The sequence below is a fragment of the Calonectris borealis genome, chromosome 22 (genome assembly GCF_964195595.1).
Source record: "Calonectris borealis chromosome 22, bCalBor7.hap1.2, whole genome shotgun sequence".
In the NCBI taxonomy this organism is placed as follows: domain Eukaryota; kingdom Metazoa; phylum Chordata; class Aves; order Procellariiformes; family Procellariidae; genus Calonectris; species Calonectris borealis.
The window spans coordinates 8,195,957-8,215,112 of NC_134333.1; the positions used below are offsets into that span (position 1 = coordinate 8,195,957).

General features: G+C 47.3%; 2 protein-coding genes across 7 annotated transcripts; one reads left to right on the forward strand and one right to left on the reverse strand.

The window, feature by feature from the left end:
- Positions 1-838: 838 nt before the first annotated feature.
- Positions 839-3,480, reverse strand: ATP5MC1 (ATP synthase membrane subunit c locus 1). Its single transcript, XM_075171452.1, has 5 exons — positions 3,318-3,480; positions 2,783-2,831; positions 2,117-2,194; positions 1,668-1,843; positions 839-1,075 (listed from the first exon to the last, which is right to left on the reverse strand). The coding sequence occupies exons 1-5, from the start codon at positions 3,461-3,463 to the stop codon at positions 961-963; spliced, it is 564 nt and encodes a 187-aa protein (XP_075027553.1). The 5' UTR covers positions 3,464-3,480; the 3' UTR covers positions 839-960.
- A 183-nt stretch (positions 3,481-3,663) lies between these two features.
- On the forward strand, positions 3,664-16,250 carry CALCOCO2 (calcium binding and coiled-coil domain 2). 6 transcript variants are annotated; one of them, XM_075171454.1, is made up of 12 exons: positions 3,664-4,363; positions 7,224-7,412; positions 7,765-7,867; positions 8,239-8,372; positions 9,093-9,218; positions 9,691-9,818; positions 9,930-10,020; positions 10,793-10,915; positions 12,813-12,908; positions 13,613-13,754; positions 14,162-14,199; positions 14,723-16,250. In XM_075171454.1, exons 2-12 carry the CDS (start codon positions 7,233-7,235, stop codon positions 14,897-14,899), a joined length of 1,338 nt encoding a protein of 445 aa, XP_075027555.1. In that variant the 5' UTR covers positions 3,664-4,363; positions 7,224-7,232; the 3' UTR covers positions 14,900-16,250. The 6 variants fall into 6 exon arrangements, with proteins under 6 accessions (XP_075027555.1, XP_075027559.1, XP_075027554.1 ...); XM_075171453.1 differs by lacking the exon at positions 3,664-4,363 and adding an exon at positions 4,421-5,214; XM_075171456.1 differs by lacking the exon at positions 3,664-4,363 and adding an exon at positions 4,421-4,864.
- The last annotated feature ends 2,906 nt before the right edge of the window (positions 16,251-19,156 follow it).

The following is a 19,156-nucleotide window of genomic DNA, read 5'->3' on the forward strand; positions in this document are numbered from 1 at the left end:
GGCAATGAAGGAACAGAGCAGTTCCTGTCCTGTCCCACGTTCGTGTCCCCAGGGAGGTCACAACCGAGCTTCGGAGGCTTTAAGCACGCCGAGTAGCTGCATTAATGCAATTACCTAAAGCAGATAACCAGACACGCTCCCCCAGAGCTCACCTTCCTACCTTCCTTAAAGGCTCAGCTGTCTTACCACAAGGTCCAAGATTCAGGTTAGATTTTAGAATTGCTCCTCCCTAGTATACTCCAGTCTCTAAAACAGCTGAAGCATGTAACTGTTGGAGGGGAAAAAGAGAAATAAAACTCAGCTGTGGTCCTTTGTGTAAACTGATGCTTTGAGGAGGCACACGAATAGTGCGACCTCAAAACCAGCTCTTCTTTGTGAAAGAAAATTCAGATGATATGGCAGTGCATATCCTTCCGTACTTACTGGTAATTTAGTTACGCAAACACCATTAATACACTTGTAAACACACTCACCTGTACCCATCACCTTCTCTACATACTGTCCTTCAGACGAAAAAGACAGACACGTAGCATTTTCAACAACAGTATGTGGAAAAAACAACGCTTTGTCAGCTCATCTAGAAGTATTTGCTTTACTAGGGCAACGCTCGTTGGGATTTTTGCATAGATTTGAGCTGTTCAAGGACATCCTCTGTTATCTAGCTGATTTCACACTAGTTTTCCTCCCCTCCCACCACCATTTCATATTCCCCTTCTGCTTCATCAGTGGGTGCCCCCATAACTGGAATATTACCCTCTTCAACCAATACATCAACTCGCCCAAGGATTTCCCCACCACTGGATCAGAACATAAGAAAAAAAATGAAGAAAAAAAAAAATAAAGCCACCAGTTTATTTAGAGAAATCTTTTCTTTAATTGTCAGTCTGGAACGCTCTGATGGAAGCAGACTCAAACCGCAGAGGACAGAGTGATGGAAGCCGCAGCCAGGACCAGAAGTTGTCACATAGCAAAGAGGATAAGGAATGCCACCATCAAACAGAAGAGACCCATGGCCTCGGACAGGGCAAAGCCCAGGATGGCATAGGAGAAAAGTTGCTGCTTGAGAGATGGATTCCTGTATATCGTACAGGGGAAGGGGAGGAGGGGGTAAACAACAAACCAGAGAGAGAGAGAAGGAAGAGGAAAAAAAAAAAAGGATCCACAGTGAGAAAAAACACCCAAACCAGAGTCTGTACCACAGAAAACCAGGATTATGTCACATAGGCAACGGATTTTGGAGCATGAACCAGTTTTATGGCAGGCAGCCACAAGCTGGAACAAGAAAGCCGTGATTTTTCCCTGGTTTCAGTGATGTAGACATGCTGAACCCCGAAGGCTAGTTTCACCTGCCCCGGAGGTACCAAGCAACAGTTCCTGCTAACAACTAGTGCTTGATTTCTTCTGGAGGCGGGCAGAGCTCCACAGAGCAGCTGCATCATTCAGAAGTAAGTATAGGGTAGATTCAAACAATCCAGGTGCTTTCTTATTTAAATAGATTAATGGATTATAACAAGCATTTTATATTCCAAGGAGGACTGCTTCAGTTAAAGGCAGTATCTGTTACATATACACTACACACGTAGAGCTAAACATACATTTCTGAGAAAGCTCTACTATTAGTGCTGGGAGAAGGGAACAAATTCAAGCCAGCCTGGCATCTTACTTACCTGGCATAGCCAATGATCAAGCTGCCGAACACCGTCCCGATACCCGCTCCTGAACCAGCCACCCCGACCGTGGCAGCACCGGCACCAATGAACTTCGCAGCAGTGTCGATATCCCTGGAAACGGCACTGGTTTGGAACTCGCGGCGGGTCAGCTGTGGATGGGAAACGCCAGCTGGCTGCGGGATACAGGAGAAGAAACATGCTAATGACACTTTTAGTGATAAATATAAAAGTTTAATAAAACACGGTCACCATTTATCCTCTACTCAAGGCAGAGCAAGATCAGCCAAGCTTGCTAAGCCATCAGCGATCTGGGCTAGAAGATATATCTCCATACTAGCCACCCCCTTGATATACAAACGTACTCCTCCATCTCAGGAGAAACCATCAAGTATCGCAGGCAGCGAGCACAGAAATACAGGACCCAGTTTACCACGCAAGAGTCTCACCTGTACAGTCTGAACCTCAGGCCTGCTGAAAACAGACACTGAAACTGGTCTGGCCAGAGCCCTGGAACAGCACCGGAACTGAAGCGAAACACAGACAATTAACTCCTGTAGTTAGATGCATCCACACCAATCCTCAGAAAAAAGCAGTTATTTTATGAAGAGCAGTCTTAGAATTTTTTTAAACACCTCAAGAATGAAACGAGACTAAAAAGCAAAGGCATATGCAAATGTAGAATACTTCTGTTGTAGCCAGCTGGATTAAGTCCATGAGTAATACCACCAGACCACACACTGCAACACAATGAGAGACGTATTTGCTACAGCAGTTCAGTCATTACTACAGTTCCATACATTTTCTTCCTAATTCATACCTTGAAAGAAAGGGGTGATCGAGTACCTCTGCGACAACCAGACAGCTTATCTTTAGAGAAGCCCTTGGGCCTGCAGCTCAGTGCACAACTACTAAGATGGTAGGTATCACTCTCCGGTGACCAGAGGTCACCTTGTTTCCCTTCCTTATTAAATCCACGGTAAAACAAACCCACGCGATCCCACCGCAGCTGAGGGCGTCCAGGATCGCGTTTTGAACCAAGCACCACAGAGAAAGGCTTCACAATCATATATCCCCACTATTCTTATACTTCTCTGAAAAAAAAGGTGACTTACCAGAGCTGGAGAGCTGAGGAGAGCCAAAGGAGCCTGCATTTTGCTTAATCTAATGCAAATAAAGGAAAAAAAAAAAAGAAAAAGGAAACGGGAATCTCAACGCTACTGCCACCAGCCAAGACCCCCCTCTCGGCACTGACACGCGTCTATCTTCAGCCACGCCTCTCAGTTGTGCCCGAGGCTTTTCCCCACCGCCCCCACGCACGGCCCCGGGTGTCCCCGCCGCCCTCCCCCCCGTTAATCCACGTTTGGGGCCTTCCCAGGGCAGACTCGGCGCCTCGTTTGGGGCCTTCCTTTCTCTGACTCGGCCGAAACCCCCACCAAGGGCCAACGGAGCCCACTCGAGCCCCGGCGGGCGCGGGGAGACAGCGGAGGGGCCGCGGCTGCCGCCTCCCAGCGAAGGGCACGGCCGGGAGCCGTCCCCACCGGCCGCCCGGGCCCAGCGCTACCCCGCGGCCGGCGGAGCCCCTCCCCGCTGCCGGCGGGGGGGCCGCGGTGCCCGGAGGGGGGCGGCCGGGCCGAGACCGGGGCCCACCTGCGCGGGCTCCGCTCGGGGCTGCGGCGGCGGCGGCTGTGAGAGGAGCGCGGCGCCCCCGCCCCGCTCACCTTGCCGTGTCCCCCCGCGTCCTCCGCGCTCATTGGCTGCCGCCGCGCACGGCGCGCGGCATCCTGGGACAACATCCGCCCTCCCTATTGGCTACGGCCGAGCGAGCACCGCCCTCCAGACATCCGGGACAGCGCAACGGGGCGGGAGGGTGGTGTCGCCACGCGGGTCGCTATTGGTTGGTTATTTCCGCTGCCTGTTTGATGATTGGCTGACGGCCTGGAGGTCTTCCAGAGGACCGTGAGGCGCGCTGGGCTGCCCCTTGCACCATAGAGGTTACCATAGAGACCGGGCGGTGATGGCGGCGGGGCGGGCCCGGCCGCCCTCCCCGGTGCGCCGGCGGCTGCCGCGGCACCCGCCCCCCTCCGAGTCTCTCCTAAAACACCATTTTGGACATTGAAACGTTTTCCCGTGGTTTATTAAAGTGCCCGGTTCAGCCGTGGCCGAGCGTCGCTGGAGACGAGGTTTAGTGCCGCCGCCCCGGGGAGGGGCTCGGGGCCCGGGGGAGGGGGTCTCCGCCCGGACAAGGCCCAGCTCCGTGCCCCGTTACCGGCAGCCTCAGCCGCCGCGAACCGTCCTTGGGGTGAGCCGGGGGGCGGCGGACCTGCCCGTGTCCCGCTCACTGGGGTGCCCCGGAGGAGGAGCGCGGTCCGCGGGGCCTCCCCGGGCCCGTAGCTGGTTACCGGGAGTTTAAGTTCCCGCTTTGCCAAACTCCCTGAGCTTTTACTCACCCCCCTCCCGAGCCTGGCGGCCCAGTCCCCGGTGTCCCCGGTCTCTCCCCACCCTGCAGCCGGAGCGCCGGCACGGAAGGGCGGTACCGGGGCGGGGGGGCTCTCCCGCACCGAACTACAAGTCCCAGCAGCGCGGCCGGGGCCGCCCAGGGGGAGGTATCCCGGGCGGGGCGGCACGGGGTGGGGGGTTGTCCGCCTTTTCCTGGTCCTCCGCCTCCTCCTCGCAGCCCCGGAGGTTTCCAGACGGTGAGTGAGGCGGGGGGCGGTGGCGACGGGGTCCCGTATACACCTCCCGGAGTCTGATGCACCCCCCCCGGGGGCCGTACGGGAGGGGGGGGGACCGGGGCTGCCCCGCTGCGAAGTGGCGGCGACACTTTCGCTTTCGTTTTCCGGCGGCGGAGCCGGGGGGTGTCCGGCCCGGGGCGGGGGGGTGAACAGCCCGGTCCGCTCCCCGCCCTCCGCCGGGACCTCACGCACGGGGATGCTAACGGGGAGCGGAGCCGGGCACCCGGCTGCCGGCAGCGAGGGGCTGCCCGGTGCCTCCCGACCCCGGTGTCCAACCGCGGCTGGAAGTTGTTCTCACTCGAGAAGGGGGAATCCGTGTTCTTCTACATCTTCGCGGCGCTGCAGGTTAACGAAAGAAGAAAACAGCAACAGTGAAAGAAAAGGAAAAAACCCAAGAAGTCCCCGGAGAGATGCTGGGCCGTGAACGCCGGAGGAAGCGTAATTTATTCCGCTGTGCTCGGGGTGAGCTGTAACGGTACCTCATTACCTCGGCCCCGGGCTGGGACTGCCCGTTAGTCATTAACACCCCGACGGTGTGGCTGTCCCCGTCCCCTCGGGCGGCAGCAGCCTCGCAGGGCCTCCTCTGCCTTCGCTGGTGATTTAGGAGCTGTTCGCATAACAAAAATGTGAACTTTAATAAAATGTCCTCCCCGCTCTACTTCCTGTCGTCTTTTCCTGGAAGCGAACTGCAGACTCTGCCATCCGCGCGCTCCGCACAACGTCTGGGTTTGTTTTCCTTCAAGATCACAGTTATTTTCACCAAAACCAACATCTTTTTTTTGCAGCAGAGTGCATTGTTTTGCTGCATCCAGGTACTGACTCTTCATTGTGGCAGCAAGGGCTCGTGTCCTGTCCTGAAGCGATGCAGTAACATGATTAAGGTGCTGTCCTTAGATTTATTTTCTTTTTTTTTCTGTCTGGTGGCTCTCAAGAGGTCCCTGGTGTTCAGGAACTGCAAATCATAAGGCGCATCAGGGTAGGAAGGATCGACATCAGCCAGATAAAAACTGAGGCTTAGATGAATTGTACACCGTTCCCTACGCTTTACTGAGATAACGAAAACTGAAACTGCACCCCTGGATGTCCTGGAGGGTTGCGCCTCATCCATGTCTAGGGTCTGCCCTGCCTCCCGCTCCCAGCAGGAGGAATTCTCCTCCCGAGGCAGCCCGTGTCAGTGCAGTTATCACTGCTCTTTCCAGCTGTGCATGCCTTTTCCTTTCCGAGCACAGCCCCGCAATCCCCATCTAAACTTCTGCCTGATTTTCAGGCTGTTCTTTGGCACAGAATACAGACGATCTCCTGAGTGATGCCAAAAAAAAAGCAGGGTTCCAGGGAGTTCATTGCCATATGAAACTTCTGGATTGGAGATTCCTAAAATGCTTCAGCGGGATGATCGTTCATGATGAACTTTCCCTCCGTTCTGAGGTCAAGCCTTGCTCGCTGCTGCTGTCACTAAGATCAGCTGAGAAGGTTCTGCTTTGGATTCCTGGAATTGAATTGTCCGGGATTGGCGGCAGGGTTTTGTCAGCAGTGATCTGCCCCTTGACAGATTGCCAGGGCTGAAGCCTGGCTGCCTGCAAGACGTAGTGACAAAGAGGGTGATTTAGCGTTCCTTTTCCAGCCCTGCCTAGGCTCCTGGCAGTTTGGATACTGTTCTAATCGACGCACCCACTGCAGATTTATGTTGTGTGATCTGTAGTGTCACAACGCATTGCAAAGTTTTCCGTAGAGGTAACTCAGGCAAAAGCTTTAATGCTATTTGTTGACCCTGCTGTTATGCAACAGATTCATTTCGATACCGAGAATCATCTTGCAGTTGCAGCGTAACAGTCACGAGTAGCAAGGCTATAATAGCCTCATGACAGAGGCTTACGAGACAGAACTACGACGACCTGCCTAACCAGGATCTCCTCCGTTCGTGCCCTTCCATGGGAGCTGAGCTTAGCAAGGTACCTCTCCTCCCTTGGAGCCAGGAAGCTGAAGGTGAAAGATACTGTATTTGGAGGTCAGGTCATTGCGTTGGATTTGAACGCAGAAGACGGAGAGGCTGTTGAGTTTGCTTGTCACCAGCATGGGTGTCTTGTGTGTCTCACCACGGTCAGCCGGTGAAGGTGGAGTGTGTTAGGGCTGGGACTGCACGAGCCTTGGAGTTCCTAGCACGACAGATTATAAGCTGCTATTTTTGTCTTGTACTGCTGTTGGAGCATTTCACCGATACAGCGAAACCTCTGTTCTTCTCAAGCAATGCGCTAGTCTCCAGACTGCAGAAGAGCTGATGCACCCCCCATATTAACTACATATTGTGGGGATGTGCCTGGAGTGTTCAATCACATGAAAAACATGATGTGAGGCTGCATGTGGGGACAGTCGGCGTTCCAGCAGGGTCTTCAAACATGGGATCCCACCAGCAGGCATGCGTGCTCCTGCTGCTGCATGGCACCTCTGCCGTGTAGCGGATCTGTAGGATAGTCAGCGGGTCTGGTTCGTGGGGTCCCACGCAGGAGAGAGGCTGCTGTGCCACACTGGCAGCCTCAGAGCACCAGGCACGTGGCTGGGAAGCAGCGGTCAGATGAGAGAGTCTTACACACGTCTGCTAAAGAGGATCTGCAAGCTGCCGTGGATGTCAGGAGCAGCCTGGCCACAGCGGCAGGGGCTTCAGTGAGCTCGTGTGCCTTGCTGAGAAACCTTGGTGTGTGCGTAGGGGGTTTTGGACCTCACAGCTGTGTCATTCCCAAGTCGTACCTCTTCATATCCTTCAGAGACACAACTGCGTTGGCAGCATCCAAAGATGAGATAATCCCCTTACTCTTTCCTCTTGTAGACTTCCGCAATGGATGAGACCTCAGACGAGCCTCCCACTTCTGCCGTCTTCTTAGACAACTGCCACTTCTCCCAGGTCATCTTTAACAATGTGGAGAAGTTTTATGTTCCCGGAGGAGACGTAACCTGTTATTATACCCTCACGCAGAACATCGTTCCTCGCGGGAAGGACTGGGTGGGCATCTTCCGGGTAAGTGAATACCATGAAACCAGATGTGCCAAGTATGAGAAGGCAGCAGCAGGCAGAAACAAATAGCTTGGGCTTTGATAGAACAGGGCTGGGGATTTTTTTTCGGTAATAACCGTGTGTAATGGAACATCTTTACCGTGCCTAGGGACAAAGTACCAGACCTGTTGTGACCCGAACAGCTTCAAGGCTAATCAAACACCCTGATTGTCCTTTCATGCATAGACCAAACTCTTAGAAGTCTGGATATCAATGCAAAAGTCCTCCCAGTAACTGATCTATGTGGAAATATAGTCCCATTACCATACAATAAGCATGAACTGTGTGATGCCATATAACAATTTTGCTGTTGCAGGTGGGATGGAAAACAACTCGGGAGTATTACACATTCATGTGGGCTCCTCTGCCCAGTGACGCCCACAGTGATACGGCTGTGCAGCAACAGATCCAGTTCAAAGGTGCGTGGGGAGCTTGGGTCGCTCAGGGGATGTGTGTGCACACGCAGGCACGCACACACCGCCTCCCACATTGCTGCCACCAGTAAGCACTACGTTCGGAATTACAGAGTATCTGTAGGACCATGCTTTGGGAGACTTTATTTCAAATCCCGTAATAAATGACAAAATTTCGAATCTGCTAAATTCTGCCGTCCTGACTGAGTGATATTGTTTGTGTTCTTATCACTGGCACAAGGATTTACTAATGGTGCAGGAACAATACTGAACCGGGATGTCTCAGTTTTCTGAGGTTCTCACTTTCCATGCTATATAGTTAAGAGACTTGAATGATTAGAAGCCGCATATGACGGGGTTGTTGTGTTTGTCTGAAGCTTATTACCTACCGAAAGATGATGAATACTACCAGTTCTGCTACGTCGACCAGGATGGCGTGGTCCGGGGAGCCAGTGTGCCTTTCCAGTTCAGAGCAGAGATTGAGGATGATATCCTGGTGGTTACCACACAGGTCTGTGTCCTCTCTTCCCTGCTTTTTCCTGCCTCTGCTTTTATTGGCATATGCTCATCGCTAACATGGAGTGATCCGGTAAATCGGATGCCAAGCTAGAACTCAGCAGACTTAGATTCTATTCTTGGCTTTGCTACTGGTCTGTCACACAAATTTGGGCAGCCTTTGTTTCTCTACCCGCCATTTATGAGACCAGTTTACTTAGATTGTGAGCTCTTTGTCATGGGGGCGACTTAAGTCGCCCTAGTGTTCCAGGGCCTTTTGAATATTTTAAATGAAAATGTCATTTTCATGGAAGCAGTCTCCCATGAGCTGGGAGTAAGAGCATGCACATGGACAATAACTGAGGTGCTGTGAAGCCAAGCACTCTTATTTTGCAGTGTCTTGTGTGCAGCTCTTTTGTTAATGACTGCACTGCACACACGGTCCTAATCTAACAAACTGCAAAAAGCCCCGAACCTTCTGTGGACGCAGAAGGTGTTGAGCATCTCCAAAGAAGAGGGGTCGTATGTGCTCAGTGTTCAAGAACTGGGTTGATGGTCAGCTTTGGACAGACTGGGGAGAGCGAAGTAGCCTGGTCCGCGCTAGCAGTGAAAGCACGGGGAGGTACACGGCGTTCCCTTTGGGAGAGCTCATCTTCCTTTGCTCTTCGCACTGCGCTATTTGGAATGTGGCTTTTCAGTGCTTCTGTTATGACCGAACAACTTTATTGCATGCCAGGGAGAAGTGGAAGAGATTGAACTACAAAACAAAAATTTGCATAAAGAAAATGAGGAGCTGAAAGCAAGCTGTGCAAGTCTCCAGAAGCAAAACATCGATCTGCAGGAAGAGCTCAACAAGACACAGGTAAATAAAAAAGTTAACGTAATAAGTCAGAAGCTTTAAGTCTGAAAGATGAAGAGGGCCTGAGTCAGGTCTTGTTCCACTGTATCCAATTAAAGAGGTTTCTCCCCGTATTATCTGTTTAATCCTTTACCAAATCGTACACCACCTCTACTGTGATAAGAACAGTAATGATGAACAAGAGGCATCAGCAGGCACAGAAGTCAGGAACATATGGGAAGGGGAGCGTTCAAAAATGTTTTGTAGGCTATCCCAAAATCGCATTATCGTTATCTTTTCCTCCTTCAGTTTTGCTCAGGGCTTAATATAAATTAAACAAGGTCTGAAAGAGAAGTCAGGATGCAAAGGAGAGATTTCCCCCCTTCAGATGGGCTGCCTGGAAATGTTGTATTTGAGGGATTTTGCAGTTCCAGTGCAGAGCAGGACTATTGCCTGGGTCCCATTTACCTCCTGTCGACCTCACTGTGATTTTCAGGAGCTTCAGCATAGTTTAGAGTCTCTGAGGAGCAACACAGAGAAACTGGAGCTGGAGCTGAATTCTCTGAAAAAGGAAAATAAACATCTAAAGGAGCTGGATAACTGCAAAGAGGCAGAACTGCACCAGTAAGTGTATTTACAGCATATCTCAAAATAGGATTTCATGTAAGCACCTTGCCTTTATGGATTAAATTTCCATTCGTGAAAGTATGGTGTGTTTTGCTTTGTTCTGAGTAGACTCAAAGAGCAAATTCAGAATGTGACCTCTGACAAGGAACGCCTGGAAACCAGACTGAAAGCAGCCCTGGATCACTTGGACCAGCTGCAGGTAGCAAACATATAGCTGCCCTCTTCGCTTTGCCTCTGACCGAGAACTGAGCAATCTTGAGCAAATATGTGGTGTATGAGTTTCTTTTTTGATTGCATGAGTTCTTTAGGAAAATGTCAACCTTTGGTATGATTTAACCTTCAGGAAACCTCAAGAAATCTGTGTTCTGGAAGGAAGGGTAGAGGGGGATGTGCTAAGAGAAACTGTAAGGATTTTATTCCCTAAAAACATCCCCTTTGCATGCTCATTAAGTTAACCAAAATCAGACTGTTGTTTATCTCCTGCTAGCTAAGGATCCAAACAGAAAACACTTCTGTTTTGAAAAACATTCTAAAATTATGTTCAATACTTGGGTGAAAACAAGACTTCTAGCTAGGAGGTGTGTGAAGGGAGACGGTAGACTGAAAATAGCTTGGTTGTTAGGTCTGGGACATGGGAGACCCAGAACGATGGGCTCACCATCTGCCTGTAGAGTCTCTGTTTTTCTCTTTGTTCTCTGACTTCCCAGACTGGAAGTGTCACGTTGAAACTTAGAAAGCTCCTCAGAGAACGTATGAATGAATACTGTGTTCTGATGAATACATCAGCTCCAGTATACCCCCATATAACTATTCTCAGTTTCTACAACGGTTTTAATGGAAAAACATTTGCAGAAAAAAAAATTCAAGCAGCCAGGGGTTCTGGAGCTTTGCCTTCTGCAGCAAAAGGTGCCTGTGCTCCTCACTCGGAGCTGTTTGATTTTCACTTTCTGCACACCCGTCTTTCTCTCTAGTCTCAAGTGTTGAATTATGAGAAAGAAGTGGAAAACCTGTCTCATATGGACCACAACAAGACAGAGCAGCTTGAAAGCTTAAAGGAAGAGAATCGCCAGTTACGCATGACTAGAACTCAACAGGTAAAGCCTTCCCTGAGTATCAGGGTGCTTGGGGGAGCCAGGGCGGAGCGGTTGAGGCATCCTTGGCAGTCAGCAGATACAAATATTGCTCAATCTTATGAGAATCTAGGGGATTCCATGACAGAAAGAGAAATGTCCATGGTGGCATGGGTGTCCATGTAGGTGGTTCTGTGGACAGACCACCTGACAGATTCTTGTAGTAAACATATGTTCTTATACTATACACATATGTTTTAGTTTTGGAAGAAACACCTGTATAACTAGACATTGTAATTCTGATTCTCTGTAGCAGGAAAATTCAGTCTCTGTCTTGATCTCTTTTGAGTCAGCTCAAGGGATAAAGGAAATCAGTGGGAATTCAGGATTGATACTTGGCTGATTGCAAATGGTTGCATCTAAGCAAAACTGTTTCAGGACTGGGACTTACGGGTAAATAAAACAAGTTATTGTAAATCTGCCCAGACTACGTACTGTTAATTTTGCCTCCAACAGGAAGCTGACTAGTAATTGGTGTGAGGCAGCAACCTGGCTGGTCTTCTTTCTTTTGATGTTTTTGTCTCTTTCTCATCCTTAATATCTTAAATTTAGCATTTAATAATCAATAAAATAGATGCAATATGCTCAGAATGCACCAAAATAAGCTATAAACAATACAAAGTTTCTGTTCTGCAGTTTGATGCTCTGCCCCACATCCTTCTCTGACACCTCTTTGCAACTCTGCTTGTGAAAATCTGGGATTTCTGTGCAGAAAGAGCAAAATAAGGAGCCTGAACGTTGCATGGAATACCTGAAGGGGACAGAGGCCAAACTCTCCCTTTGTCTGTCCCACTGTCTGCAGAATGAGCAGGTGCCCAGCATTTCTGGGGGTGCAGCTGGGGAGATGGTCCCAGAAATGCTGAGCACAGAGCTCTGCTGTGTTGTGTGGAACCTGTGGTGCCTGTGCAGGGGAGCTGAGGGTCACCGACAGCGCTCTTTTCCACCTTCCTTCAATTTGCAGAACCGTCACGATTCCCCTGTGATGTTGCAGATGACTATATGTACAACAGATTTAAGTTTATGGACAAAAGGCTTGCTTTTCTTAGGTAACTTCCGCAGACCTTTTAGAAGTAATCCACAAACCTCAGCACTGGAAATCACTCCTTGAAGGAATGTGAAGGATATAAAAGAAAAGGGCAGCATGCTGTGGCATTTCTTTCTACTGAAGAAACCATCATTGGCAATGACTGAGGCCGTCACATCATCTTTAGCCTGTTGCCCTGAGTGACCTTCTAAAGGTGCTTCTCTCTCTGTATGTGCTACTCAGGAAGCTTTTGGAGGCTCTACTCTGACTTCGGCACTGAAAATTAGATGCCTAAAATAGATGATGTGATTACCTCCGCTGTGATGCCAAATGTTCAGGATTCTTAGAGTGATACTTTGAGAATGACTGCAGAATCCCTAAGTGCTCTAGCTTATCTAATTTACCGATTTAATTCAGGAGTCAGCTATAAGATTAATGCCTAAGGATGTGCTGGCCATTCTCCGTCAATGCAAGTCTCACAGCACCAGGAAACCTGGCAGACTTGGATAGCTCTCTCCTGCCAGGGGGGATTTTTCAGCTGTATGAGTTCCTTTCCTTCAACCTCCCTCTTGTTTGACCTGTCATATGTCCCCTTCAGAGGTCATGTGTCATCTCGCATGTTGTAATGAAAATACAGAGCATAAGTGAGTGGTGGCATGGAGATATCCTAGGTGACAAACTATGAAATGGTAAGACTCCCACTGAAGGTGAAGGTTTATTTGTTGGTAATAAATGCAGCAGGAGGCAGCTAGTATATGACAGCTCCAGTGCTTGGAGCTGTCATCATTTTATTTGCCAGTTTCCCACGATTTACGAAGTAACCCTCTTCCTTCACAGCAACAAAACCGTGACTTAATGCAAGAACTTGAGGAGCAGAAGCGTTTGTTTCAGATTCTGCAGGCAAAAAAGAATGAAGCTGATGAGGAAAATCGGGTGAGAACTTGGCACAACTCCCTCGCCTTTCTCCTGTATTGAATATGACACCAATCTCCCAGTCTAGCGTTCAGTTCCATTAACCCTTCCACCAAACGGATCACTAATTGTGCCTGCATGTGGACCGTCACCTAAAGCCGGGCTGCCAGGCCGTCTACGTACAAATGTCCGCGTGCGTACACTCACAGTGTGTTGTTGCTGCCAGGACTGTACAGCTTAAGAGGAAGGGTCCAAAAACTTGCACCTTTTTCCCCCCACCACAGAATAGACTGCTTTACCCATAATAGCATGGGGATTTTCAAAAACTCCTAATGTTAGCTTAATTCTGACACGACTGAAATGAGCGGGCTTACTCTTTAAATGGACATAGCCTTTTTGTCCAGCCTAAGCAATGACTGCTCAGTTTTGTTCCTTACTCTGCATGACTTCAGGATAGTCTTGTATTTTAAAGTGTATTACTCTATTGTGATCGCCTTCTCTGCCTTTCTGAGCAGGCTGCAGAATAGATCCTTGCCCTTCCTTACCTCATTTTCCCATTCGGTCAAGCAGGACTAACACTGAGCTACCTAAAAGAAGTTCAGAGCAATTTTGATTCTGATATAAGAGAATATATATCAGAATATATAACATATGTTAGGGCAAAGCATGACTTTCCTCTGAAATGGTCTCCTGAGCTTCTGGAAAATCATTCTGTCCCTTTGCAGAAACTCAGGGAGGAGAATGACGGACTCCTGAGGCATCTCTCGCAGGCTAGAGAGGTTTCTTCCTTCCCTGTTGTTTCACAAGCTCAAGCTTCAATTCCAGCTCCTGAAGTAGGAGGCCTTCTGTTTGGAAATCCATATTGTGGTGAGATTACTTGGCATTCTGTCTTAAACCGCAAATTCACGGCAGTTAGAGCCTCAGCAAATTATGTTCCCTCTCCAATTGACCGCTGTAGAAAGGACATTATCAGCAGCACCTCTGTGCAGCTTTGCGTGTGTGCAGATGACTTGGCAGCTGCAGAATGCTGCCAGGTGTTACGAGCTGACTTAAGCGATCAGCTGTCTGTTCATTTTCTGCCAAGAGAGACAACTATTAGCTAGTTTATTCAGCTGTGAGACAGCTAGTTCGGTGGCTTATGTCCAGTTTCCATCGTCCTAAATATAGAGGTTTAGATCCAGAGCCACATCCTCATGTTGCAAGAATTACTAGTTATCAGCACGTTACGTTGTTAATCATTTTGCTGTAGCTAAATTGAGTTCTTCTTTTTCCAGCTGCAGGAGCAAACCTGGGGGCAGGAGCCGCAGACGTAGTAAGTAAAGTGGACATGACTGGACATGAATTAGTGGTTTATGGGCACGAATTAGTGGTTTGAAATAAAAAGCTCCAAGTTCAGCTCTGTAGCCAATTGTTTACACACTGGTTTAGTCCTGGTAAGATAGCGGACAACAAAATGGAGCCATGTATGCTTAACGTGTAGAATTAATGAGAGTTACATGTCTTAAGGTAGAGAAAGGAAATTCTGTGGATCCTAATCTTTAAGGACCAGCTCTTGGCAGCGTCTAAGGCAGAATGAGCAGCATGCAGCTGCTAAATACCTTATTTTCTGTTGGAGACATGGACATGTGCTACGTAGGATGGAAAGTTAGCGTACCTCTCAGAAGCTCTTGAATTTTAAGTGCTATTTAGAGAAGCCTGGAGACATTTGAAAACTTGAGAGTGTTAGAAGTCAGGAAGACGTGTCCAAAAGTGATAATATCCGGCTACTAAACTTTTCTGTTTCTTCTCTTTGAATATAATTTTTAAACTGACTTTATTTGCATTTGCTTTTTCAGGCTTCTATAAGGAAATGCCCCATGTGCGATGAAGTATTTCCTGAAGATATTGAAACAAGTCAGTATGAGGCCCATGTGCAGAGCCATATTCTGGAGTGTCCACTCTGCAGTGAGAGCTTTGAAAAGTCCAATAAGCAGGTGTTTGATGACCATATTTTTTGTCATGGCCTGGAATAATTCTGAATTCATGTCTGCTCTGTAGAATAGGTGGCAGAGGCCGCAGTATAGAATAGACCAAAATCACTGTATAGACTTAATTCATGCTAAGATCACCCAGACAAGACTGACTATGCCACTAGTACTGTAATTCTGAGCTTTCTGTTCCATGCAGCGTATGACCAACACATAAATCAGGTCAGACATCCACAGCCTGAAACGGAATCACCGTCATCAAAGTCCTCTGTCCTGGATCAAGTATATACACTTGTTAAATGAGTTACAAATCCTATAATTAGTAATTTAGTTGAATGTGGTACCAGTTCTTTAGAAGAGGCTTGGCCATGTAACTGTTCATTCAGGCAGGGATCCAAGTGATGGGATGTAGTATAGCAGTTTTCTGTACTTGGTTGATACATCTCTGTTATAATGGTTTTATTCTTTAATATAGCACTGTGATTGCTAACCAAAGACCAGAAACATTTTATAATCTTTGAGGATCACACCTTCAGTCCTGCTCAGTTTCTGGAATGCAGAATTTATTATTAATAAGTAAAAAAGTCTAAATAAAAATACATCTCTTCTTTCACCATCAGTCGTGAAGCAAGTGAAAGAGACATATTTATAAAGAGACCGAATATCTGTTTGTAGATCTGAAGGTCTAGCGCCGTCCTTCCAGTAGAGTAGGCAGCGCAGCTTATTCTAGGGTGAGGCACATGCGCTGTTTTCTCCATCCATCTCATGATGAGGAAAACCTGAAATTTCTGAAACAGGGAAGGTCGGTATGGTGTGGAGCCCACAGAAAAGCAGTAGCTGAGTTGTCTTGGCAGAACAGAGGATAAATGGTCTCTCAGTCAGAAACTGGGCATCTGCGTTTAAAGGAAATTATGAATTTGGATTGTTTCTCTTTTATGTTTCTAAACCTTCTTGACTTAACAAGAAGAGCCTGTTCTCAAACCAAAACATTGTGATTCAAAACTAAGTGCCTTGGGATATTACAATGCTTTGTGCACAGATTATCCAGTCACTATTTTTATTTCTGCTTCAGGATTTTCAATTTATGATTAACAGCTCTTTTTTCCGTGCAAACACATATGGGGAAAGGTTTATTACCCAGCTGTATTAGACTGCGTTTCCTGCTGAATATCTGAAGCAATAGAGAATCCTAAGAAGTTTACATAGAGTTATAAGAATATTTAGAGTAACAAAGACTTTGAAATGCTTTACTGTTTTGATGCTACACAAACTTTTTATCAATCTAGGTTTAAACAGAGTATTTCTGTCTTGAGATGTACTATACTGGTAAGGCGTTATTTAAAAAACCTGTAAAAGAAAATAACAGCAAACAAAAATAAAAGCTATACAGAGAAAATCTTTGAAAAATATGTCTATGTCTGTTCATTCTTAAAGAAATAAATTGGAGGAATTGATGGGGTCTTAAGGGAGCTATTTGCAGGCTTTCATTTACTTGCTGAAGCTTCCGTCTAACAAAGTACTTAAGCACGTCTCTGAATAACTTCTAGCACGCAACACGGTATCCCTACGGGTAGTGAGACTGTTTCTGTTAACAGAAAGCACATATTTAACTGGTTGATCCTCAGTGGCTCCTCACAGTATGGGAATACATCATGAAGGCCAAAGGATAGTATGGGATAACGAGAGCGAATCAGGAAAGTAAAATGAGCTGTATGGGCTCTATTTGTTTATATCCATTCCCAGTAGTGCTGATCTAAAAACCTAGAGCTGGCTGAATTTCTTCTGTGTCATAGGAACGTCCAACGTATCAACACCTTTTTTCCCTAGGAGAAAAAGCTGAAAACCTCCTCGCTCGGGATGATAAAATATTATTTAAAAAATACTTGGTATTGTACATGTTTTGACATCATTGATTATTATAGTATATCTCAACATTCCTGGCATAGCTTTATCCCAATTTTGACAATTGAACATTCCATCAAAATGAGGCTCATTTTTGACTGAACACTTGTTTCCTCAGGAAAAGTCCCATTGTTCTTCCAGAAAATGCTTTTTCCCCCCCAACATTTTCCCATACCTCCTCATTCTAAATTACATTTTTCTTCTTTTACTGCTTTGCCTCTTGACAGAAGCAGATCAAGCATGAAGAGACACAAAAACAATTTTTACTAAAACCCTGGTAGTTAACCCAAATGCCGGTTATCAGACTTCTTTCCTTTCTACACTGTTGCTAGCACTGGCTTTAGCGGCTCGTATCCTAACCCCAAACCCGGCCACCTGGGGTTGGAGTTATGTCGTGATGCTATCTATGTCCTTGAGATACCAGTGCCAAGTGTTGGTGCCCCCAAATTGCCTCTCCATCCCTTTTACACTGGTACCTATCATTTTCCACTCGCCTGCTCCTATCATTCCTACAAATCTCGGAGCCTACGTTGAGGTGCCGGCCCTGGGACACAGGCAGGAAGCGGCTGACCGGCAGAGGGGGTCAGACTGCAATAAATCTCATGAGGATGCTGGCTTTTTGAAGTATTTTAAGGTATGTCATTTTTTTTCTGTAATAATGACACAGATTCAGACTCCCAGCCACATACTTCGGCCTGATGCAGGTCATACCTTCCCTATCCTGGGTAGCCAGGGACCAATTTACCCCTAAGCACAAATTACATCATATATTTTCTGACCAAGTTTTCATTTTGCTTGTAATTTACAGCATTATTTATGTTACTGCTGCATTTAGCCTTTGGAATCATAAGAGGTTTCAATCCTATCTCAATTTTATGGTTTAATACAGAAGTAGCTCAAATGGCTGATAATTAGATATAGTTATACTTTGGATAAGATCCAATATTACATTGATATGTATTGGATAAGGACCTTGAAATAAATTTTCAAAAGGGACAGTAGGGGTTTGGCACAATTTATACCCGAACTCATGTAGCATCTGAATGGACATTCACTAGAAATGTATCTAAAAGGAAGAAGTCATACTTTGTGGGCCAAATCTCTGTGTATATATAACTTTTTAAACCTTTACAAGGCTTATCAGTCGGTCCAGCTTAGGAACTGGCCCAGTTTGCTTTCCGTGAGCGATCACTGCTCCGATGCAGCGTAGCATTTTCTGTTCCCTCGTCCAGGCAAACCCGCTCAGCCTCAGAGAGCTCTTCTCCCTTTGCTTGGTCCTTTTGCTTCTCCCTCATTTTTGTCAGACCCTTTGCCTTCCTTTTCCAAGAAGTTGGCTCTTCCCTTGGGCTTTCTCTCCCGTTCACACAGAGTATATTTTGAATATATCTGTCCCTGTCCATGGTACATCATTTTCCAATTAACAGGTATGTTTCTGTATGTGTAAAATGCAAACCAGATGATAACATCTCTCAGCTGCAAAGACACGCCACTAATTACAGTCACACATACCGACTGATGTCAGTTCGTTTCATAGGAAAGACCATTGTTTTGCTTGGGAAAAGTTATTTTCAGTGCAGCAAAAAGAGACTGGTCACAAGGGAGATGATTACAGATTCCGGATTCCCAAACTATTTCAGCCCTGAAAGTCAGAGTATCTGGAAGGCTGCTGAAATAACAGACTAGTGGCTCAGCTTCTTTCAGAAAGCGATTCCCAATCGTACAGCCACACTTGAACAGCCTCTTTCCTCCACCCGTTCTCCTCCTGGTTCCTCTTCATCTATCCAGGTCTTTTTTCCTCTTCCTGCAGAACAATTTGGACCTTCAGCATTGTCAGTCTCCTCCAAAATCACAGTGTTGAAGTTCGGGGTGCGGACGAGGGGGAGGGAGAGGCATGGAGCACGGTCCACCCGGCAGTGCTGCCTCTCCCTGCCTTTCACCCCGCAGAACGCAGTCTGGGAGCGCTGCTGCTGCTTCTCTTCGCTTCACCTTAATGAGGCTCCCGTGGAAGGCAGAGGAAGCTGAAAGGAAATAAAAAGATTCCTGACAAAAGGAATGTAAATAGACAAGATGCAGGTGAACAAAGGAGGAAAAGGAAAGCCGTGTACAAGCCAGCAATTGAGTGGTTATGCTCAGTAATCAACTTGTCAGTTTGATTTTAAGACACAGCAGAAGAGATCGATAATTCTTTACAGCAGCATAATGCACATCTAGGGTTTAAAGTGTTTTGACCATCGAAGTCCTTATTTAAGGGATCGGTCCTGTGCTTACTTAGTAAGTGGAGGTGCTTCTGTATTTGGCATGTCAATGATGGGAAGGGGAAGGGAGCAGAGAGGGGAATGGTGGAAAAAAATGTTCTAAAATGACACTTAGACAGACTGCCACACTGGTTTAGGTGGGGCA